This window comes from Cuculus canorus, chromosome 3 (genome assembly GCF_017976375.1).
Source record: "Cuculus canorus isolate bCucCan1 chromosome 3, bCucCan1.pri, whole genome shotgun sequence".
NCBI classification, from domain to species: domain Eukaryota; kingdom Metazoa; phylum Chordata; class Aves; order Cuculiformes; family Cuculidae; genus Cuculus; species Cuculus canorus.
The window spans coordinates 81546478-81571496 of NC_071403.1; the positions used below are offsets into that span (position 1 = coordinate 81546478).

Below are 25019 nucleotides of genomic sequence, written 5' to 3' on the forward strand. Positions count from 1 at the left end.
GAAAGGTTGATGGCTAAAAGGGAGCTGAGAGGTCAAACTTATCTGCATGCCCTGCCACTGCTGCCTGTTTCATCAATGAACCCCAGCTAATGCAAGGTCACTAAGTGCCTCAGAAGCATTTGAGTACTACTGAAAAAGCTGAGGTTGATTCTTCGATAATTTTTTTCTTGCACCTTCTCCTCATTGATATATTTGACGATGTTGGATCTTCTTAGAGATAAACAACAGTCCATTTATTCCAAACTGCAGTGTAAATTTTGGCTTCTTGTGTCAACCTAAAGGTCTGTGTTTAAGGTCTTGGCTTTGTCTTTGGTTTTGTTTCTTTTCATGGTTGTTGTTCCTCTAGGATTAGGTAGCAGGGCCCAGATTTCTCTTTTAGATGATTCTGGAATAATTCTTGGTATATAGAGTGACATTCAGGAGTTACATTGACAGATTAAAGGTACTGAGCTGTATTTTGAAAACTGGAAAAGGTTTAGCACTAGCATCAGTAAGAATCAAACATATCCTGTATTTCTATCAAAAGCATTTTGTAACTCTGCTTTCTGTAAGACGCAAGTGAAGTGTTTCCTATCTACCTCATTTCAGAATTTCACCTTGTTATACAATTTTCCTCCTTTGATGAGGTAGTGATTTTGAAATCCTGAGTACAAAAGAAGAAAATTGAGGATCTTCATTGTTGCTTACTTACATAGGTTTACAGGTCTTTCAGCTTTATCTGTAAAATAAGGAGTGCTGTCACAGCACAGAAATGAGGTTGCTGCTATATTCTTTGTAGCACGTTAGCTGAGAAAAATCTGAGCTCTTCTTCCATTCCTCCCACAAGAGCATCAGACAAGTGTGCATTAAATCTGGGAATGATTTGTTGTCAGGAAAGCAATATATTAGCAGCTTCATATTAGTCAGAGTATCCAGGCTTTGGATATTTTGTGAATATCTGTGGACTGGATAACAGTGCCTTAAAAGTGACTATGAAAATAGTTGTTAATTGGAGACTATTCTGGCTCAGAAGAACGAAGAGCTTGAATGTGTTGTGCTGAGCCCGTATATTAATCAACGGATGGGGAATTTTTTTCATCTTATGTAATTCTGCCTTTATATAGTATGTTTATAATGCAGAGGCATTTTCTTTTCTCCTTAGCTCTCTTATTCTTAGTTTATTTGGGGCAAGCTAGTAACTGTGGGAATATCTCATGATGTCTTCAGAAACTGCTGTGGCCCCAAACTAAAGTACAAGTAGCCAGATGCTGCATTGTAGTGCAGCTGTGTGGTGTGGAACAGATAGGCAAATGTGTCTCTCCAACTGCTGTGTCTTGCCCAGGGAACAGCATGCCAATGTAAAGATGGTTCATAGATGGGTTGAGGCTCCTAGGTTACTCCCTTACTTGGTATGAGCAGAGAAGTGATGTTTTTGTGGCTTGTCAGCATATGTCTGTAGTTCTGTACTCTTCTGGTGAGAACTGACGCACCTTCTGATTTGACATCTTTATCAGGAAAGGGCATCATCATTGAAAAAAGATTAGGGTGTCCTCTAAAATGGGAATTGTAAGGACAATTCTGTCAAAGAAATTACTTGGTGAGTGGTTAGTGTATAGATTTCTCTCTATACTTGGTTTTTTTTCCTAGCGGTGTTCCTTTTTGGTAGCTGTTCTTGATGTACAGAAGTAGCTTCAGCACTGAGTGCTATGTAACCTTACGAGTAAATGTTAGATTTTATTATATCTGGTGTAGTTGCCATCCATTGCCTTCAAATCAGAATGGATCTGTGTGTGTTTATTTCCTAATGAAGTGATGACATTGACAACGCTGCACTAATGTTTTTTAGCAGAAAAAAAGGGGGAGTTTTGAAAGACTGAAGCTTATTCACAATATGCATTTTGTAAAGGTTCTTTGTTTGTAGTCATATGCCATTTTACTTTATGGGTCAGCATTGAAAGGTTGAGGAGTTTGTAAGGGACTACAAACTAATCGAGGTCATAGGAGGATAAATTTTTGGGACATTGTCAATACAGCAGTAATGTTACAATTTCCTGTTAAACAAATGAAAAACCTCAAACAAAGAAACTACAAAGAACCAAACAGAGATAGTTGATGACAGTTGAATTTTGACAGTTCTAGAAGGCTGAAATATACCTAAGACTTGTTTAGGCATTTATCCTGAAATTATCACAAGCATGACTCCTATATTATCTTAGATGAATGAACATTTATAGGAAAAGGTAAGTCTTCCCTAAGTCTGCCAATGGCTTCCAGGTATATTAGTTCTAATAAGTAATTTTATGAACCTTGCTTTCTTTATATCTGTAGCAAGTACATCCATAGTAAGTCATCTTATTCATGCTTTTGTGAAAAGAGAAATGGGGGAGCAGACTGTTAGTGGTGGGTTGTTTTCAAGCACAAAACACACCGGAAAGAAACCCAAATGCTAGCTTTTCTCGTGAGTCGGATTTTTATTTTCAAATGATTCTCAGATACACACTTATTCTATGTGTATGGATATTTTATGCAGTACTTCTTAAAAAAGATAATTTGAAAATGGCTACTTTACCCAAAGCAAAATAGATTTGTAAGGTCCACTTTTAATATGTGTCTGATTTACAATTTATTGTTCAAAAAAAGGGTTAGTGATGTGCCTGTAACATGTCATGAGTACAAGGGTCTGCTTAAGTGTTTGTCTGCTGAATTGACACCTTAGACCTTGTTTTAGCGTATAAGGATTTATTGCCTGCAGTTTACGATATGACTTTACCAAACACCATAGTATTCTTTCTATATAATTGATGATTTTTTTTATCTGTTTCATGAATGTATAGGACTCATTCATGAAAAGAAACATATACTAATCTGCATCTATTTGTAAGTGTCAAATGCTGGATCCTGCCCAAGTGACTTCAAGCTGCATGCACAGAATATTTGGCTGTAAGCAAGAAGCTTCTTTATTTATAAGGTTAATGTTAAGGGGTGGACCAAATCCTCTCTCAGTTCCACCATTGTAAATTAGCTATGGCGTAACCCTAGTATTACAATGACATAATTGAGATTAAACTTGGCTTGTAGTGCTGTCATTTTTTTTTTTTTTCTTCCTATAGCTTTATCCTGCCAGGATTCTTGCTGAAATCAATGAGTGTTCTTGTTAGGGCCTAATCCGTAAGGTGTTTCTATGCAGTACTGCAAAATCTAGGTGCAAGCTACAGTAGAAAAATATATCCATAAAAAGGAATTACATAAGTGCTGTGATGCTGCTGAAAATCATCCCAGTGATTACTGGAATGTTTTGTGTTTCAAGGATGAAAGCCAAAAAGAAAGAAGGGCTTGAATATGTAACAGGGTGTTAGAAGAGGTCAGCATCACAGAACAATTGTTTTGATGTGGTTTGCTCTGGCTTATTAATATTTTGTTTCATTCCTTTTCTAAAACAAGACTAGTTAAATATGTCATCACATACTGTATAAGGTTGCTTAGTAATAGGTGATATTGCCTGGTAGAACTGGAAGGGAGGAATATGTTTATACAGGCTATAAATAGAAGGCATAATAAATCAATCAATGAACTGCTTGCCTTTGCTGGAAAGAAACTGTTTTAATAGCACCTCTGATGCTACATGTAGTACTTCAACAAATGGAAAGCACAATCACTTTGTTTAGTGAAGGATGAAATAGTAATGGGTAACATATGGATGGACTTTTCCGTGGTGTTACAGGCTGTGAAGTGGGCAGTTCTTTTTCTCAACTCAGGTTATTAAAATTATCCATACCTGCGAGGAATAAGGCCCTCCCCCAATGACAAACTTTCTTACTCTTCAGTTTTCCTAATTTGGTGTTTCTTTTTTTTCATGTTTTTCAGCAATGGGTAGAAGGGCTTGGATCCATCATACATAACTTTAGAGCTAACAATGTTAGTCCAATGACATGTCTCAAGAAACAGTAAGTTACTTTCTTTCTTCCCCGTTCTCCTTTATCTTTCTGTCTTTCCATTTTCCTTCTTGGAATTTTTAAAAAATACATGTTTTGTTTTCCATTGTTCAACATTTGCAATCAGAAAACAATGTAATAAAGAAAATGGTGTTAGTTCAGGGTTTATCTTTTGTTGTGAACAGACAAGGTCTCAAGTCTGTACCTGGCACCTGCCCAGGAGAAATTTTAAGAGAATTCGTAACTGTTCATTTGATTTATTGATGTTATATGTTTTAATTATTATCTGTTTTGTTCTTTCATTGCTGTGTATGTAAACAAAACCCCATGAGTCTTTCCTGTCTTCATACTCTTGTTAATTGGGTTACTGATTCTTTTGGGCTGCTTTTTGCCTTTACAGTTACAGAACTGCTCTGCTTCACACACTGAAAGGTTACAGAAAAATGGTTTTATTACAGAACAGCTATTTGTTTGTACTCATTTCACAGGTGTGGCAATAAGCTTAATCCCTATTTTAATAAACAGTATTTTAAAAATGCTGCATTTTTAATTTCAGCTGGATGAAGCTGGCCTTTCTAACAAACACAAATGGGAAAATTCCAGTTCGGAGGTAAGCACAATTGGGAGTTTCATGTTTTCATCACGTACTGGTTGTATAATATTAATTAAGTTCTGTATTTTAACAATGAAATATAATATCAATTTTATTACTACTACATATGTAAATATAGGTACAGAACTAGATATACCTAGCTGAGTTCCATACCTCCTTAGTAAGCTAGGCAGGTCTTCTTTTTTCTTAGTCCATTGTAATGAAGATACGAATGCTTGTAATTGCTTTCAAAGTCACTTAGAGCATTAGTTTTCTTAGCTTGAAACTCCTTAAACTCTGAGATGGATTTTTCAGTTGTAAAACTTTATAAAATACTTATTAAAAGAATAATAAAAACTTTCAGGCCAGTAAAGTGGAGGACAAAAAGATATATTTTAAAATGTAGTTCCTAGTAAAAGAGACTGATATAGCTCTGCCAAAAATACTGCTGCATTTATAGGAACCCCCAGGAGGATATTTGATTTTCTCTACATGGTAAATTAATTTTGGGGTTAGTTATTGTCAGTAACAGAAAAGCTGAAGCAACGTATTTCTTTCCATGCAGCTATTAACTGTTACAAGTCACTGATTTGCTGTCCTGTCTGGTGAGGCAGTAATTCTCTCCCCTCCTGATCTAGAAATTAGTTCTTGCTGATGTATTGAGCTTCTTTACTTTTCATACAGTGTATGAAAACCACAATTTTGGAGCATGCTGATTTTTCATAAATAAAAACTCATAGAAGAGAGCAAGAAGGTGGCCTTTGTAAGATAAAACTCACAGAACTTTTTTTTCAAGGAAGAAAGAGGATTTTGCATCTATAGAATCTGCAAAAAGACAAGGGGCCTGCCATACTGCCTCACAGGTTTCTTTAGTTTCATGACTCAAGTGATACCTTGGCAGTGCTAAGGCTGCTTCAGTGTATTAATCTTTCAGCTCTCACTTTGCCAAGCTATTTCTCAAACTTGAATTAAACTGCCATGAGGCATCTTCTGTGCAGAAGTCCTATGAGGAATATAAACTGAAGGGTAAAGATGAGGGAAAAATACTGAGGGAGCAAATTAAATTTCAAACTTTAGAGCTTTTATGTGTGTGTTTGAACATAGAGTATTCATTCCTCAGTAGTTCATAGTGTGCTAGCTTGTCTGAAACTGTTCCTGCCTTAAAATATTTTTCCTTGCGTATACTGAGACATAAATTCTCTCCATTGTGCTACAGCACACATATGCAGATGAGCCTGTGTATTGCTGAACAGAGTTTGGTCCACTGCTTCCAGTGTATAAAATCCTCCTGCCGGATCTGCAGTTTCGATTTTAGAGGACTTAAACGGTCTCTTAAAGTTGAATCATTTTTCTAAAAAATGTTTCTAAAGGGTGGTCTTTTTTCTAATTTGCATTAATTCCAGGTTTACATAAATTAGTGTCTAGCAGCTTAATTTTCAGTATAAATTTCTAAAGGTATCAAGTATTGCATGCCCTGCAGAGGGAAGCTGAATCTTCTTTACATCTGGATGCTTCAAGGAATGTGCTGTGTTGGTGTGGGTGAAATGTGGCAACTTCTTGGGGCTCAGCTAGGAAGCACTCTATCACCTGCTGGAAAGGCTAGGAAAGATGTCAGGACAGGGCTAGAGGAAAGATGTAGAGGAGGAATATGAATGTAAGGGAAAAAAAAATCAATCTGCTCTGTACACCTGCATTGGAAAAGAGGGTGAGTTAGAGCCCTGACGGATGATGGCAACATCATGAGAGTAGCCTGATTCAGCAACAGCTGCTTATCATGAGGTGGGACACAGGCATCCAAGTGTCTCAGCACTGGGCAGCCTGGGATCTGGGTGCTTCCTTGATTCCCTCCTGCTCCCATGAACACTTAGTGCAGAGAGGAATATGGAGAGAGAAAAGAGCGAACAGAAGGAGGTAGATGCATAAGGAGAAAGATACTGTGTTTGAGGAAGACAAGCCAGGAAGCACTGGAAAATGTGGACAGAATGGCGCTGCATTGCAAGTTGCACCAAATTTCACGTTGTGTTGATCTAAGCTTCTTCTCCGTACGGCTTTCCACTGCTTTAAACTGCTGATGTTTCCCTTTCAACTGACCTCCACATTGCTATGGTCAACCCCTCCCACATACCTGGTGTTAAATACAGTGTTATCTAGTCAGCCCTGCTTCATCAAACCTCTGCAGCCTCCTGCTGCTCAGGGACCCCTGTAGCAATCGCTGTAGCTTTGAGGATACAGGTAGGAAGGTTATTCTCTCAGAAACAGAATGCCTGACAGATTTATTAAGCTGTAGAAAGGTGTATGACAGATCACTTTTAGTTCATTTTTACGCAGAAGTGCAGTAAAACACTTGAAAAAAAAACCCAGTCTCTCCTGGGAAATCAGAGCTCCTTGCATTTGTTTTGAAATGTCAGATTTTTACAGCTAGCACATGGCCACAGAGAGTGATGAGCCTTGAGAAGGTGAAACGTGTCAGGCTGTTTGTGGTAAACGGTGTAAATATTCGTGACTACTCATTAGAACAGTTGGGGCTGCAGAGTCATGAAGATTCTTTTCAACTGCTTTTGAATTTTAATGTACACTGGGGCGCATATCTATTACTATCAACTTACTGTGTTTGGGAGAGAAGAAATTCTGGCAGTTAGTAGTGTGAAAACCTTAGGAGAGCACCAGATTTGTCTCTGGGCTTTAATATATATTGTCAATCTGAGTTTAGAACTACATACACAGATCTTACAAAGACAGGGTATTTGGTAAGATCTTTGTACTTTCAGATCTTGACACTGCTGTAAATGGTGACCAAGAAGGTCAACATTTGTTAGTCTGCTTGGTTTCTATTGCTTTCTGGAACCTGAAAATGGATTTTCTGTATGTGCAAGTTGTACCTGTTCAGCTAGAGCCTGATTATAGAAATTAGCTTTGCTCAATCTATGCTTATCCCTTGTATAACTACATTTAAAATTATTTAATCTAATTTAGCTTCTAAGTATGAAAGTACATATATATATATATAAAACTAAACTATGATAACTGAGGCTTAAATCTGTTTTCCAGTAGTTTAATTAAGTTCATTTGAAATGACACGTTTTTAGTAACTATCTCTTGTATCGATTATGCCAGAGTGCCTGGAAGAAATCTGTTTCAATACTTAAATGATGGTGGGAATTCATAGTTTTAGATGATTTCTTGTAGTGCAAGCAGTGATACTTCCAGTTCTAGCCAAACTGATGAATCAGTGGAGTCATGAGAAAAGACTGAAGTTTATGTATTGACCTGATTTTTTGAAGTAAAGGTTGGAAAGTTGTGAACGTCTGAAGTAACAGTCATTTAATCAATCAACAAGCATGATAGTTTCATACCCCTCAGTCCCAGATTTGGGAAACATTTTAAATATTGATGAGGAAATAAATTGACGTGATACCATAAGAAGCCCCACACCACTGTAGAACCTGAGGAGTAAACACCTGTGAGTGTCTGTCAAACAGTAATTGCCTGCATATGAAGTAGCGCAGCTTTCTTCCAAGGGTTACAGCAAGGTGAATGTAAGTCTACAAGGATGAAGTTTCTTCTGATAGAGGGATAAGTAGTTTTATTTACAATATCCTTAGCAAAATGAAAATGTCTTGCTGTTTTTTTACAGTCATTTTTTGATTCATGCCAACTTTTCTAGAACACAGCTCTCATTACAAATTACTGCTATGTTTGCTGTCATCTTTGGTGAAATGAAAAATAGTTTGGCATCAACAATAAGTTCCCCCAGCCACGGAATCTTGTCTCACAGTTTCTGATTACTTACTTAGGCCAATATTACATGTTTTACATGACATTTATTATTTGAGCCTGATTCGTTAGAACACACATGAAATTTTTTACAGGCCTAGAGATAAGTTGTAAATTGTACAGCTGACAATGAGTCTCTTTGTTTTAGAATTAGTAGAAAAATAGACTCCTGAGATTCTTCTAAGAAATAAGTGCCTAAAGTTAAACTCAGTCTATGTTTTAATGAAAATATCTTGGTACTTATCAGCTTTGGAAAATCAAATAACTTATTTAGGTGCCTAAATAGGAGCATAGAAATCCAACTGTTGTAAGAAACCAGTAAAAAAAGAAATTGGCCAAGATTTGTCAAAATATTTTTTTGTAATTTAGATCTTTCAATTCCTGATCTTAATTGTAATAATATGAAAATATTTACATAGGTGGTGTTTTGGAGAGTAAAACAACTGTGAATTGCTATGGCAACAAATAACAGCAACAGTTTCACATCTTTCACTATGTGAAATTATTTAGTAGGCATGAAATTATCAAAAAGTCTAAGCAAATGTTGGTCTCGGTTGATGATAAAGGAGCAGCCTATTCTTATCAGGCAACTATAGAGTCTTTCCCAATGTACAACTTTTGTTAGCATTAGAAATAGATACTGGATCCAGACTTCATTTTTTTCTGACCAGATTGGGACAACAAAATCAAGGCGTTGTGGGACACATCATTTTAGCTTGGACCCTAAACAGGAGGAAGGAGAGCTGTCAAGTTTGGATCTACTTTTCCAAATTTAGAGATTATTCAAACTCATCTCAAATGAAAACAGAAATACATGAAACACATTCAGATTAATCACAACAAATAGCTAAGCTTTAATTGGATTTAATAATTTCAAGTGTATCATAGAATCATAGAGTGGTTTGAGTTGGAAGGGACCTTAAAGATCATCTAGTTCCAATCCCCCTGCCGTGGGCAGGGACACCTCCCACTAGATCAGGCTGCCCAAGGCCCCATCCAACCCAGCCTTGAACACCTCCAGGGATGGGGCAGCTGCAGCTTCCCTGGGCAACCTGTGGAGGTGCCTCACCACTCTCATAGTGAAGAAATTCCTCCTTATGACCAGTCTAAACCTGCCCCTCTCCAGTTTATAGCCATTCCCCCTAATCCTATCACTACAAGTCTTTGTAAAAAGTCCTTTCCCAGCTTTCTTGTAGGCCCCTTCAGGTACTGGAAGTTTGCTATAAGGTCTCCTCACAACCTGCTCTTCTCCAGGCTGAACAACCCCAACTCTCTCAGCCTGTCCTCATATGGGAGGTGCTCCAGCCCTCTGATCATTCTTGTAGCCTTCCTCTGGACTCCTTCCAACAACTCCATATCCTTATGTTGAGGATTCCAGAACTGGACACAATATTCCAGGTGGGGTCTCACAAGAGAGGAATTAGAGGCGCAGAATGACCTCCCTCGACCTGCTGGCCACACTTCTTTTGCTGCGGCCCAGGATACGGTTGGCCTTCTGGGCTGCGAGTGCACATTGGTGGCTCATGTCAAGCTTCTCATCAACCAGCATACCCCAGCCCTTCTCCGCAGGGCTCTTCTCAATCACATCATCCCTCATCCTATATTGAAATCGGGGATCGCCCTGACCCAGGTGTAGGACCTTGCATTTGGCCTTGCTGAATCTCATGAGGTTCTCACAGGCCCACTTCTCCAGCCTGTCCAGGTCCCTCTGGGTGACATCCTGTCCTTCTGGTGTGGCATCTGCACCACTCAGCTTGGTGTCATCTACTGAGGTGTGCTCAATCTCACTGTCTATATCATTGGTGAAGATATTAAACAGCACCGGTCCCAGTACGGACCCCTGAGGGACACCACTTGTCATGGATCTCCATCTGGACTTTGAGCCATTGACCACTACTCTCTGAATCCAACCATTCAACCAACTCCTTATCCACCAAACAGTCCACCCATCAAATCCATATCTCTCCAATTTAGAGAGAAGGATGTTGTGGGAGACTGTGTGAAAGGCTTTATAGAATTCCAGATAGGTCACATCTGTTGCTTTTTCTGTGTCTGCTGCTGTGATTACTCCATCATAGAAAGCCACTAGGTTGGTCATACAGGACTTCTCCTTGGTGAAGCCATGCTGGTGGCCACTAATCAGTTTGTCAGTTTCATGCATGGTGAAATCCCCCCTGTTTTTTCTAGGATAGAGATATTCATATTGGTTTAAGGTGAGGGAGGATTCAAAGGGAGAGTGAGCCTTGCAGCTGTTGAGGGAGCAGTGAGTGAGATTTGGCACACAGGTGAGAGTTGCTTGCTAGCAGTGAGTGCTTGAAAGAGAAAGGAAGTTGCCATTGGGAATGGTCCATGCCTACTTTATAGTTCACCTGTGAGGCATAGGTTAATGCTTGGAAGGAAAGGAAAGTCGCCATAACCAGAAATGTCTGGAGACACGAGTTTTCTTGCTTGTAGGATCTGGTACTTTTTAAACGCAGTCATTTATCTATGCATAGTGTTAAAGAGCCAACAGAATAATGCTGTGCATTGTTCTATATCCCAGTATATTGGAAAGAAACCCCTCATTTGTTCTTCTTGCAGTTCATTATTTTGATATATTTTTTAATGGACAGCTTGCAGGCAGAGCAGTGCTGCTGTGTGAAGCTTAGAGCACTTTTTCAACTGCACTGTTTCTTGGAAGATTCATCAGTTGAAAGCAAACGAAAATGTTGATAGTAAAAGCAAGAGAGAGAACTGATTGTTTAAAAAGTTACTGACATTCCTCCTTTTTTTCCCCTACTCTTTTTTGTTTTAGCATTACCAGAACCTTTGCATCAGGCAAAACGGAAAAAGTGATCTTTCAGGCACTTAAGGAATTAGGTCTTCCCAGTGGAAAGGTATTTAGTGGTTTTGAATAACTTTTTTTGTGTACTAATAAATTGATGAATCATTCACATTTGCAGCTGTGATCTAAGTCATTTGCATCACATAAAAACATATCTATTGTTCATGACTAACTTATTAATCACTATAGGTTGTTTACTAAAACCAAAACGGAATTAAATCTGTATGACATAGTGGTCCTTAAACATTTTGAATGAGGCTTCCCTTCTTTTCTGTAATGAACTACCTTTCATTAATTTATACAAAGTATATAAGCACAGAATATGTATGTAATACTTTTTTTTGAATACTCTTTTTGTTGCATGCTGTATCTCAGTTGCGTGTCTTTTACTCCTTCTGCTCTTTGCTCCCTTCCATTGGAGAACTGCGGTCCAGCTCTGTCCTGCTGGCAGCAGGAGCCTCTGCCAGCAGCCCCAAGAGAGGTGGCAGCTGGTTACAGGTGCAGCTTGGGTTTTTTCTGTTTTACTGCCCAGTCTCTCTTTCATTTTGGAGACTCCAGCTCTTAGTTCTTGGCCTGGCTGCAGCAAGCACCTGGTGAGACCGGTGCGAGGCAGCTCTGCAGGCTCAGCAGCTGGCTTCAGCCAGGGAGGGAGGGTGTAGAAAAACATTACTCCTCATCTGTAGCAGTGCCTGGCACTTGAGATGAAATTTTTCCTCACTGTTGCAGTTCTTATTCAGAGGAGGGCACAATACTGAATGCTTTAGCCATGTGTTCCATCCCTCATGGAAGTTTTACATGCCCCTGTATGAGAGCTGCTTTGCTTTTTGAAACCGTTGCAGCAAACCTGGTATTTTTCTCCATGATTCTTGGCTTTAGTATAAGTAACCGGAAGTTTGTACACTATTTTGGAATTTTGGTATTTTTTTAAGCTTCAGGATTAAAATAAAGTCTGTTTTGCAGTTCTGTGCGTACACAGAATTAATGGTACTGTGAGGTCAGAATATAAGCATATCAAATGGATCTATGATAAAGATGAGTTAAGAACTGTTTTCAGAAAATACAAAAGAAACTAGGTAAGCATATACTAGGTAAAGATCTAAAACAGTTCTCGTTTGCCTTTTCTGATATTAAATATGCTCTCAGGAGAAGGGCACATAAGCTCTCTTTTGCTGGATAAATGTACTTTTGCGTTTTGTTGCAGAATGATGAAATTGAGCCTGCAGCATTTACTTATGAGAAATTTTATGAGCTCACCCAAAAGATATGTCCCCGAACTGACATAGAGGACCTATTTAAGAAGATGTAAGTTGAAATTTAATGCAATCTTGCTTTAAACTGTTTCTCCTGTATTTTTAGACCAGATCTAATAGTGACAGAACACTGTAAAGATTATCTGACCTTGAATCCTAGTAGCATCAGCATTATTTTAAGACAAACTCAAGTAGGTGTTTTTCCCCTTCCTTCCCTCTTAGATTGTTAATGTAAAAGTTCACTCTATATTTTAAAGCAACTTTTACATAAGTTAGAGGAAGCACCTGGAACTTTTTTTTTTGCATTGGCTTTACTAACTACTGTAATTTTAACTTGCTCCTTTAGGTGATTAACACAGTATGTGAACTAACAAAATTAAATAAGAAATTTGAAGTTTAAAAAGTTTCTTCCCTCAGTTTATTCTCAGCTGGAGAACTTATATGTTGTTTTATGAAGTAATGTTTGTTAAGTAGTAGGAAGTATGGGAGTTATACTGTGCCAAGCGCAGACAGGTAGTATGTTTTCAATGACTGTTCATTTTGAGATTTTAGAGATATTTCAGTCAGAAAAGTAGGTGGGTTTAAAAGTATCAACAATGTCAACATGTAAATCATACCTACTGTAGTATCGTATATGAAAACTTACATTCTTTAATAAATTTTTTTTCAGCAATGGAGACAAAACTGATTATTTAACGGTAGACCAATTAGTGAGCTTTCTAAATGAAGTAAGCTTTTTCATACATTAACTACCATACAAGTCTGTCTGCAGTGGCTTGCTTCTTCCAATCTTTCCATTGCATGAATCATGCCACTATTTGCTATGCTTTTGAGCTGCTGATCTTTCCATTATGGTAACATCCAGGTGCAAAAATCAGCTCCAACCTTATATGTTGTGCTTTCTACATGTTGGCTTTGCAGACTGCATCCGTTGATTACTTTGCTGCTGTGTTGTGTGTTACATGTGTTTTATACATTTTATACTGTTACATTCAATTCCATTTCAACTAAAAGATAGCCAGTGTTTTATAAAAAGCAAACACTTTACCTGTAGGCTATAGCTAAATATATCTGCTAATCCTTCTGAATAATAAAAAAAAATAGGCTTTTATAAACAGTTTAGCATTTCTTTTTACAGAATTAGAAGCCTTATTCTGTGGGCAGTATTGGAGAAAGATACATCTTGTTGGTTACATTCGCCACAACAAATTTTGCAATTAGAAATTGTATAGATGGCACTTTAGTTGGTGGCCGGAGCTGGGGGATATTAGTGAAATGCTTTTATAGAGTAGGACGTTCATTGTAATTACTAAAACTAATGCCTTTGGCTCTGTGCTAGGGGTCTTTTGGTCTCCAAATAGATTTTGAACTTTTGCTCATGGTTTGAAAGGCACTAAATGACCCAGAATCTCCCTCCTGAAGTGATCATTTCTGTCCCCTTGACAGGTGGCCAGCGCTGTAATTAGCAGTGGTGTTTAATGCCGGAAAATATAAAAAGATTATTATCATTATGTAGGAGAGGGGAGTTACTTGACAGAGCAGTTCTTTGTGAAAGTCTTTAACGTAAATTATTTGGAATTCAGTAACCTCTAAGGCATGCTACAGAAGCTCCAAGTGTTAGGGGTTTTTAAGGGAGCGTGAGGATACATTACTGAGTATGTGTGGAGAGTGAGCTGCTTTCCTGGAGTGTTTCCAGGTCTCTGTTTAGACTTTTAAATGCTCCTGGCTGACAGCTGATTTAATTGTGTATCAATATTAAAGCTTCTGGGAAGTTTTTAGAAATTTAATTATTGTCAGGCAAGGAGTATGCTGTCTAGGTCTTCTGTTCTTTAAAGTCAAATTTTGAAAAAAAGAACATGTAGTAGAAAAAGAACTGAGGTCGCTTCTATTGAGATTTGCTTCTGCCATTCATTTGCAGCAATAAATTAATAAGCCAAGTAACTGTCAAAACGGAAATTCAGTAGTCTGACCAGGAATGATCCTTTCTCCTGTGAAGGAGGTATGAGGGAATCCTTTTCTGTCCCACTCTTTACCAGTGCTTCCCCTCTTTCCCAATTCCTTGCTCTTCCTCTGTTCTTTCCTCACTTCCATTCACTTGTTTTTTCTCCCTCCTTCCCACTCTCTCTCTTGCTCTTTCTGTCACCCTCTGTTTTTCACCCCTACAAAAGGACACCGTTCTTACCACTGCACAGGGCAGATTCAAGAGGCAAAACTGGCTCAAGGACACTGCTAACTGCTGCACGTCTCATTTTGTACCCACTCAGAGAGGAGACTGGAGGCCAGGTTGGGGTGGCTAAATAATCTTTCTCTCTTTGCAGAACCATACAGGCATTCTTTCTCCCCGTGCTTTTAGATGGTTCACCCTCATATGATTGAGAATGACCTGTCTAATATGGTAACGAGAACAATCAAATGCAACTTTGCTAGACATACACAGTTAGTCCTGGGGCATGTTGTCTTTCTAGACGCTTTTAGCTTTGGTCAGCTTTTGTGTTATGACTTTCCTGTGCCAGCAAACTCAGTAGTGCAGAACATTTCCCCAGGAGACGCTCATAAACATTCTTCAGGGTTTTTTTTTAAGTAAAATTTCATTAGTTGTCAATTTTGCTTTATTTTTTAAACTGAGTAAACGTAAAGACGTGCTTTTGTTCAAATGGAAAATGGATAACTGAGCAATGATCGTTGCTACAAGGATACTTTGTTCATAGCTCCTTCCAGTAACTCTGGGGTTCTTTCTCAAAGAACCTTTTGCTTTATCCCATTTATTTTCTTTTGTTTGCCTATGACTAACTGTAGAAGAGAGAGAGTTGAGAAGAGCACTTTTCTTGAGTTAAGGACCATCCCTACCATTTCTTACAATTTTTTGAAGTGGTGTATCGTCACTAATGGAATAAAGCTTGTCAGTTGTCACAGTAGACTGTGCCATTTGCATGCCAGTGTTGTGTTGCTGTTGTTTGTTGCTTAGCAAGTTACGTCCTGCATCTGTCTGCTCTCACATCATATTTCATCTGAGTTTTACTTGAATATCAAGACAGCTGATTTGTAGTGAATGAAACTGCTGTATTTTAGATGCTGCAGACTGCCAGTAGCATTACTTGATCCCTCCTTAATTGCATGATTAAATTGGCATTGGTTGTAATTTCTTGGAATTAATTAAGCACATGCACCAATGTATTGATTGTAAGAAAAGTGATCAAGTGCTTCTTTTTTATTGGATATTGTGTTTTTCATGGGAAAATGTGAAAAAATTTACACATAAGGAATTACAGCAAATGCTGATAGTGCTGTGTCAAGCCATATCAAGACCATCATGTCCACTCCAAGTAACTGATGACCAGTGTGGGGGTGGCCTGTTACTTTTTGAATCCTGCTTAAAGTAAAGCTTGAAAACTGTGCACCTACTGGGGTAAAAAGTGTTTTCACAGCCATATTTCTTTGTTTTATTGCATCTGCTTACATGCCACTACTCCTTTCAATTCTGGTTTTAATTTTCTTTTAATGGAGAATCAGGCACACAGTGTGCAGCTCTAATCCAGCATGGAGAGAAACAAAAATTACATAGCACTTTATTAAGTGAAAACTTAAAAACTCTTTGAGTTCTAGTAGTGTATTAGAAATCACTGCTAAATTTTATCTAAATATTACATGTATTATGAAATCCTAATACTGTAAATTACTGTGAAGAGATGATAACAGTGAAGCTCTTAAGTTGTACATACTTCTTCTAAGAACCTGTGCTGGTTTTGAATGGTTAATAACACAATGCTTCCATGATTCACAAATAATCATCAGTATTTGCATATTTCTAAATTTGGGGTTCAAATTCTATATTTATAGTATAGCTTTATTTTACTTTTTAATTTTAACATTAGCTATAGATATTACTGAAGACATGCATTTTTGCAGAGGTGATTACAGTGCCATCAGTCAAGGCTGACAGTTTACATGACCTACAAAAGAGACAGGAAGAGAGAGAATTTACAAAGAGAGATTTAGCTGTTTATTGTCAATATTTTATTTGCATGTACGCCATGTGCAGTCATTATTTTCATCAACAAAGAAGAGGAAGACTAGTTATACAATTGCACTGGATTGGGTTTTTTGAAATATTTTTATAATCAAACTGCCTAGGTTTCTTATTAAAGATAGAGTTCATTTTCTGTCTAAAGCTGAAGTTACTATTGAATAGTCTGTAAGTTTTAGGGGCTTTTTTTTTTTTTTAAATGTTGCTTCTTTCTTTCTCATCTGCAGTAATGAAATGCTCTTGGATGATAGCCATGCACTATATTGTTTTGCTGAATTCCATTGTTTTCTAACCTTAGCATCAACGAGATCCTCGGCTCAATGAAATTTTATTTCCCTTTTATGACACAAAAAGAGCAATGCAGATAATTGAGACATATGAGCCAGATGAAGACTTGAAGAGTAAAGGTAAATGTGGGAGGGAATTCAGTGTTCACTGGTTTTAGGCATTTGGGGAATTTATTCTAAATCATCCAGACTTTAAAAAGAGAGCTTACAGTCCATGTGGTTGGGGGCAAGCACTCGTGTGGCCAGCCAGGAAACTGATCTGCTGAAAAATATATCCCCCTCAAAATCAGTGATTCTTTAGAAGGATTATTTCCCTTATCCAGATTACAATGTGGCTACAAAGACAGCCATCCTGATACAAAATGGGAGAATCTCGGATTGTGAGTAATTGAGTAAATACAGAAAAACATGGAGACTCCTTCTAGTAACAGGCCAACGTGTATATGGCTGTGGCCAAGGTCTCAGAGAGACTACAAAGCTGTACTTAGATCATGTAAAAATGGAAAGTAATCTACCATGTATGCTATGGGATATGCATCCACCTTCTTATAATACAATCTGTATAGTGCTTTAGGGCAGCAGCCTAGCTTAGGACAGGATATTTTATGTGGTGCATTGAAAAATGTTCCCTCTGAGCATGAAGATTGCAGGAAGCATCTTCAAGCCATTCTTGGTCTGCTCGTGTTCTGAGCTGCTGTGGATGCTGGAGATGTCAGTGGTTGAACTCAGCTCTCAATTCTTATACATTATGCTGAAATAGCTACATTGAGATCAACTGCAGAAATTAAAAATGTTGCTAGCCTCATCCGTCTTCCCTGCCCTGTTGCTGAAAGTTACTGTCATCATAGCATGCAGAGGAGGAGACTGCAGCTTTGCAAAGCCCATAGAACTTCAGGCGTCCTAACAGGAATCCACTTTGCCGAAACATTTAGGCTAATGTATCAAGCTAACACTGGAGAAGCTGAATAGCTTTTACACATCCTCTAATGCTGCCCCTGCTGATAAAGGATATGCCAAGCAGACAACAGAAGGAGGCAATATCGTAAACTGCTTCAGTAAATCCTAGAGCAGCTCATGCTCATTGCTGCGGCCTTGTTGGGTTCCCTGTGTACCTTTATGCTACCTTATGATCACAGGTGTTGACACTAACCATGACATGTGCAGCAACGACTGCCCATTTCACTTTCTCTGGGCCAGTGGTTGAGAAGAGGTTACAGTTATGTTTCTCAGCCTAGAAACTTAAGGAGTCCTTCTATAGCTTTCACCATTCCTTATTGTGCTTAATTGTTTTGACTGAATTACTAAAGGAAGAGCTTGTACTGTATATGCTACTCCAGATGCTGTGTTGTACAGCGAGTTAATAGATTGATCTTTTAGTCCTGTGAAACCATGGACTTTCCAGGAATCACCTGGGCGAGAGAAAAAGATTTCTCTTGTCTAGTCCTTATTTATAAACATTATGAGGATTTTCCACTCACAATCAGCATGGCTTATTTATATTCTTCTCTATGTGAAGTAGAATCCTCCAAGTATTAATTACTTGATCTTAGTCAACTCTGTCCATTTTAATTTTTTTTTAAAGGTATTCTTCTGTGATTCCTCTTCCTGCTAGTGTATTTTACGTATTTTCCAGAATGAGGAAGGTCTATTGATGTAGCTGCCACCTGTTTAGGATGGAAGATGGAATGTGTTTTATGAATACGGAAATTAATCTAGAACTGGAAAATTATGTTCAGTAATTCAAAAGAAGAGAAATTTGCAAGCACTAAGCTGTAGCAAGGGAATGATATTGGCTTATTTTTTCAGCCAGTAATTGAATCTTGGCTAATTATTTAGCTTCTTTCTTTGTTTTATGTTTATAATAGGTTTAAATAATAATAAACAGTGTAAATCTGCTGCAGGGATAGGCTTAGGGAGTAACAACAGAACAATGTCAGTGTTATTCCACAGTGTTCCTCCACTGATCATATTCACTGATGCAGATTTTATCCCAATGCAATCAATAGGATAGAGAGTTGATTTCATATAACATGTTGAAACTAAGCATGTAAAGAACGCAAAAATTTATCTTAGCAGTGACTGTGCTCTGCAGGTTTTTTCCACTTCTTCTTAGATATAACTTGAGCAAAATAATGAGGCTCAACTCCTTTTTTTCTGCTAAGTCATTTAGTTTAAGAAAAAAGGCTGATATACAACAAGGCAGTAAGAATAAAACACTTGACTCTTCCTCAGTTACATTTCAGTAACAGAAGGAAGAAGTAAAGCTAAACAAGTTAATTTTGTGCAGTTTAGTAACCAGAGTCTGCTCAGGAACACAACAAAAGCAAATTCTTTCATCTGGTGAGTGTATGTAAAAAATAAAAAGTCCAAACTGTTGAGGACATAGAGCTCTGTTAAGTTGCTGAAGTCTCAGCCATGATTTTTATAGAGCGGCTGCCCAGTTGTGAATTTTTTCCACTAGATGATGCACTTAAAAGTGCATATCATCTGAGATATTTTATGCTGCTGCTCTTCAGTTCTCAGCAATTAACAAAATAAAAAAAATCTTTTAAGTTGAAAATTCTATTTCACCCCCTTTCCCCCCCCCCCCCCCCCATTCCAAAACAAAGAATCAGCTGAGAGGATTTGAGTAAGATGTTCCAGAACAGTTCACCTCTGGCTGACACCAGCCACAGAAAATTTGAGCTCCAGTAGAGGATTTTTTTTTTTAGAAAGCTAGGTGCAGAATGAAAAGGAGGGTTACTGGAGTTCTCTGTATAGGAGAAAAGTTGTCTTAAACAAAATAAATATAGCATCGCTCTAACCTGTTCCTTAACAATAGCTGAGTGTTCATATGTGGCTTAAAGGAAAGCAATCTCCCTATTAGTGCTAGATAACTGTTCTTGGGAGTCGCTATCAGTAATCCCGTCTTCCCTACCTCAGATTATTTTTCAGGCTCTTGGCCACTTCAAAACTGATATTGCAGTACTGATTATTCTTACTTTATTTTCATTAAAATTTATCCCTTTGTTTATATTTTTTATACTTTGATAAGCATGTAACAGCAGAGAAATAAGATGTTATGAATTCTGTCTGTACATCCCATGTTCATTGTAGAAAAAGGCTGGCATTTCATTATACAGGAGTAAATCTGTATTTGAAACGGTGAACTTGAAACTATCTTAGATTTTCCTAATGCTTTGCAAATAAACACATGAAGACCATTTCAGGTACACCTTCACTTGGTTTTGACAGCAGAAAACAGTCTCTGCGCATGCTGCAAGCTGATTAACAGTGATTAGTGCACTGTCAAGGCAGGACTAAATATGAAAGTGGGGAGAAAAGTACCAGAGAATATTGATACACACAAGCTCACAATTTCTGGTTCACAAAGTCCCAGGCCCCAAGATGCTGGGAGTATTCTGATGAGATGTTGCGACTTATTTGCTTTCTTAACTTCCTCTTGATGCCTTAGGTCTACTAATGGTGAGTGGTGGACATAGGATACTGAGCTAGGTGGGGACCTGATTTTTTTCTTTTGTCATCTGGGAACACAGTGGCAGATTTTGCACCAGGGACACAGTTGATGGTTAGCTTGGAGCACTTAGGGAGCTTCTGTTTGCTTGCAGAAGCCTGTGTAAACATAGGTTTTGTGCTAGGGTTTATGTTCTGTGAGACAGTTTCCTGCCCACTATAAATTTCTAGTAGTAATTTACCGTGCTTTCTTCTTCCTTCTAGGTGTCATATCAAGTGACGGGTTTTGCAGATACTTGATGTCAGATGAAAATGCCCCAGTTTTCCTAGACCGTTTGGAATTATACCAAGAAATGGATCATCCTTTGGCTCATTATTTCATCAGTTCCTCTCACAATACATATTTAACAGGCAGGCAGTTTGGTGGCAAGTCTTCAGTGGAGATGTACAGACAAGTGCTTTTGGCTGGATGCAGGTTGGAAGCAGGAGATAACAGCCTTTAATATTTGTGAATCTAATACTTTAAACCTACATAGTATGCCTTGGTGGTGATCTATTGCATAATTGAACCTATAAATGTATTAGTGTGGTAAACGAAAACATACACAGTCAAGGCACTTTTTCTTACCAAAAAGTTTGAAAGGCAGTAGAATGTAGGAGAGAGTTTGTGAGAAAGACAACTGAAGTTTGATCTCAGAATGGCAACTGAAGAATTTCAGAGGACTTTCTGCTTTGTCATTAAGAAGCTTACATGTAAACGAGAATCAGTTTATGATTTTGTGCTTTATTTCTTGCCATACTGAAATGTGTCACAGTTAACTGAGTAGGATAATGAATTAGAGATTGTTACAGCGCTAAAAAGTTTGTTCAAGTGTAAATATATTGACCCACACATATTATATTGAAGGTAATATGCCTAAAGTTATAAAAGCAGTCTGAAACTACACCTGTGCAGCTTCAAAGGAGTTGTACAGTGCCTAGAACTGCTTTGTAACTTACTGCTCTGAACATCACTGCTCAGAACTTTTCCAAGTAGCTTGCCCATACTGAGACACTAAGGAAGCTGACATGATTTTTCTTGAGTCCTTAGGTGTGTTGAGCTGGACTGCTGGGATGGCAAAGGTGAAGACCAAGAGCCAATAATAACCCATGGAAAAGCAATGTGTACAGATATCCTTTTCAAGGTAAATGGCTGACCTCTACACCTGGCAGTAAACCCCAGTAGAACCCCTGGACAAAAATCCATGCAGGGTACCCTGACCACCTCAGCACCCAGATGCTGCTCTGTTGTGACACGCTTACAGTTCTTAGGGCTCATTTCTGACATTGCATTATACACCCACTGTGTTACATCTACCTTTCCACAGAAACTGCAGGAAGCAGACTTTCTTCTTTTGCCCCATATTTTCACATCCTGCAGCCCTTTGGACTGCAGAATGTGTTCTCCATTCTCCAAGAAGTTCCTTAGCTATAGAAGAAACCTGAAGATGCAGGAGTTATTCTGGGAGTAGGAATTTTCCCTGGTGAGAGAAGATGGCAGCAGATCTAGGAGTAGCGTTGATGGGTTCTAGGTGAAGCTGCTGTTGCTGCTGCAGTAAGCCACCATGGGGCACTGAGTCCAAGTTGTTGTGGGAGAAAAAACAAGAATGAGTGTACAGTTTGCTCTAGTTCTGACTTTGTTTGGCACATTTAAGACTCAGCCCTGTGCTTCTCAGGGTAGGGTGAAGAACAAAAAAATCTCTTTAGTTATGATTGTAATTTGATCTGTTCTAATTTGAATCCTGTTATTGCATTTTATAGGATGTAATTCAAGCTATTAAGGAAACAGCATTTGTTACATCAGAGTATCCTGTCATTCTTTCATTTGAAAATCACTGCAGGTATATAGTGTCCATTTTATAGTGCAATATGTGAGACAGATGATGCACCTCAAAATACTGTAATTTGAACGTACTTGAAAGCTGTAGAGGGATATGCAGGTATACTGACTGTCACTTGGAAGAAACTGTACTTTAATATACTGGTTGATCTTTATCTAGCTTAATAATGATATTTTTTTCATCTGTGATAAAGCTGTGAAATATATTTGGATGTCCCATTAACTGTGTGGGATTCAGTTAATCTAGTTTTTTTGTCTTAAATTCATCTGTGTAAGATAATAGACTTTTTTTGGCAATATAATTACAGTAAAGTGATACTTCTCAGTTGAGAGAAAGTGGGCGGTATAATTTGTGATGACTACATTACTTATTATTCTGTTTTGCTGAGTAATAATGGGTTTTTTTAATATATCTAAAAATCAACCAATATCATCTTTTCCAGCAAATATCAACAGTACAAGATGTCAAAATATTGTGAAGATCTTTTTGGAGATCTCCTGTTGAAGCAGCCTCTAGAGACACATCCAGTATGTTCTATTCTGACAGTCTTTTTATTTTTTTATGTTAGCTGTATTTAAAAGATATTATGAACTGGGATTGTACCACATATAGAGCAGTTCACTGCCAGTCTTGTGCTTTTAAAAATGGCTAGTGATTTTGGGTGTCTGTCCTTTCTGGTACAAACTTGTCCTGATCTGATTTGTTTAATCTTTTATGTACAGGACTCTGGTGAGCAGCCAGGGGAAGACCATCCCCTTGATGTGTGATGTAATATCAGCACCTGCATAAAATATACCACATACATTGTATTTGCAGGTCATACATAACTCTGAAATTGTCCGTCACTGTTGAAAACCAATTGATTATAAATTGCATGGTCTCAGCCTATGAAATCCCTTCTTTCAGCTGCACTTCACATGCTTTATGCTCCAGATCAGGTCCTGCAGTCTGGGTGGCCCCCGCTACCGCATTAAGAATTAAATTAAGCACAAAGAGTTCCCTGCGGTCTCATTTGAACTATCAAGTGCACTGTAATCTGTGTGCAATTCACTCTCCTGCATGGCAGGAAGTAATAACAGATACTCCTTCACAAACACAGTATTGGAGAATTTAATAGCTTGTTACCCAGTGCTTGCAGCTACTCCTCCAGGCTTTCTTTAGTCTCCTGAGCAACATGCTCACTGTCTGCCAGTAGCCGCCCAAAACCTGCAGATGGTCTTTAGTGCTGTAAGGGTCTGTGGCAAAGAGTACTCCGCCTTACCTTCACCTCCTGTGCACATCTAGTAACGGGAGCTCCTGGCATTATCTCTAGAGCTGTGATTTTCTTGGCTTTCCTTGCATGTTGCAGGGACAGCAACACAGAAGACTTGATGAATATCAGATTGTTGACCTGAAAAGATCATCCTAGAGAATTAAATAGGTAGTGTTGCCCTGTAATTTATGTAGTACCTTGCCACATCCCTCGCAAATGACAGCTTCTGGCAGCTTTCTGGGAAGCCTAAAATAGAGATGGCCAAAGGCTGCCATGCTGCTATCTCAGGGCCCAGTATTTAGCCTCAGCTTCCTGTGCTCGTGACACTACTGAGTCTTCTGTGATTTGTGTCCATTCCCTCTCATGGGTGAATTCAGTCTCCAGCTGCTCACAAAGCAAATGAGAAAAAAGAGATGGCAGAAGGAGCTTGATGTATTTTACAAGTGGTACCTCAACTAGTCAACTGAGGAGGGCAGATTTACGAGAGATATGGCACCGGCTGAAACAGATTGGGTTTTGAGTAAAGCAAATATTTGTCCAAATGGGCATCGAACTATGTATGTATGCCCTTGCTCAGGTATGCAGACTGGCATCCTGGTAGCCTGGTGATAAAAGAGCTCTGCAACGCTGACATCTAGTGGAATTACAACCCAAGCGCTTTCAGGAACAATTCTGTTTTTCTCTTCATCCAACATGCTGAAAATCCATGACTGATTTAGCCTGGTAGTTGTTGATAATCATTACCCCCTGCAGAGAGCTTTACACTAATTATTGTGAGATTGGATTAGGCTGATTTGGATTTTTTTTGCTGGGTCATTATTTGTCACCTATACCGCTTTTATTTGGTTTCAAGTCATGGTGCTTTGTTCTTTTGTTTATTAATCTAGAATGCTGCTTCTGTATAGTTCAGAGTTGGATTTAAGGATAAGAAATCTAAATAATTCTTCTAAATATTTTCACTCGTCCTAGAAATATGTTCTACAGCTGTATCACTTATCCTTCACTGGAAACCACAGCCCATTATACCAGCAGCTCTCTGCATAATATGCTTAAAAAACCTGAGGTGGAGAGGGTGCTAATTACCATACCCAGATCTCTGTTTCTTAGCCTCAATGATGTGGTGGGTGTTAAATCAGAGGATTTTGTGCTTATTCTTTTCTCAATAATACATTTTCCTTCCCCAAAATAGAACAAAGCTTTCAGTAGTGCTTCCTTGTTTATATGAAACTTTCCATTTGCCTTTCGCAAATAGCAAAGATGTGATCCTGTAGCCCTACTGGCAACAATAGTCTTCATTACTTAGCTAAGGACTGGGTAGTTTTCCATTCACCAATGCCAGCCCCCTTCTATTGTGTAAGTACCTGAGGGCTGCATTATTGCATTATTACAGCTTGAAGGCACCATAAAAGGTGACTTTAATTAGAAATCAAATGATAATGGGATAAACTGTGACTTAGACTGTGTGTGAACCACTGGGAGAGAGTGAAAGTAAGAATGACACTGATGAAGAACTGTAGGTCACATCCATACCCAGTGTTAGGCAGGAGAGAGGGGGAGACATTTTGACCAGTGCATCTGAGAATGGCATAGGCTGGAGACAAATGTGCTGGCTTCAACCAGCAATATTTACCTGAGCACAGCTTATCCATGGGATAGGGAAGAAGCAGAGGGGACAATGTAACTGCAGTCACACTGCCTCCCAGGGTTGTGCCTGAGGTTGCACTACTTGTGCGCTGCCCCTTACCATTCCTATCCTAAAGTCAAAATCCCAA

General features: G+C 38.5%; 1 protein-coding gene across 7 annotated transcripts in view; it reads left to right on the plus strand.

Annotated features, from left to right (window-relative positions):
* The window catches only part of PLCB4 (phospholipase C beta 4), a 205358-nt gene that overhangs the window by 126025 nt on the left and 54314 nt on the right, over positions 1 to 25019 (plus strand). For 6 of the 7 annotated variants that reach the window (XM_054062739.1, XM_054062738.1, XM_054062737.1 and 3 more), the window contains 10 exons: positions 3844 to 3923; positions 4468 to 4521; positions 11072 to 11153; positions 12303 to 12403; positions 13022 to 13079; positions 16674 to 16782; positions 20380 to 20590; positions 21206 to 21299; positions 21916 to 21995; positions 22438 to 22522. In XM_054062739.1, the coding sequence (XP_053918714.1) occupies positions 3844 to 3923; positions 4468 to 4521; positions 11072 to 11153; positions 12303 to 12403; positions 13022 to 13079; positions 16674 to 16782; positions 20380 to 20590; positions 21206 to 21299; positions 21916 to 21995; positions 22438 to 22522 (954 nt within the window). The remainder of the gene's footprint in view (positions 1 to 3843; positions 3924 to 4467; positions 4522 to 11071; positions 11154 to 12302; positions 12404 to 13021; positions 13080 to 16673; positions 16783 to 20379; positions 20591 to 21205; positions 21300 to 21915; positions 21996 to 22437; positions 22523 to 25019) is intronic. The other variant, XM_054062741.1, reaches the window with a different exon arrangement.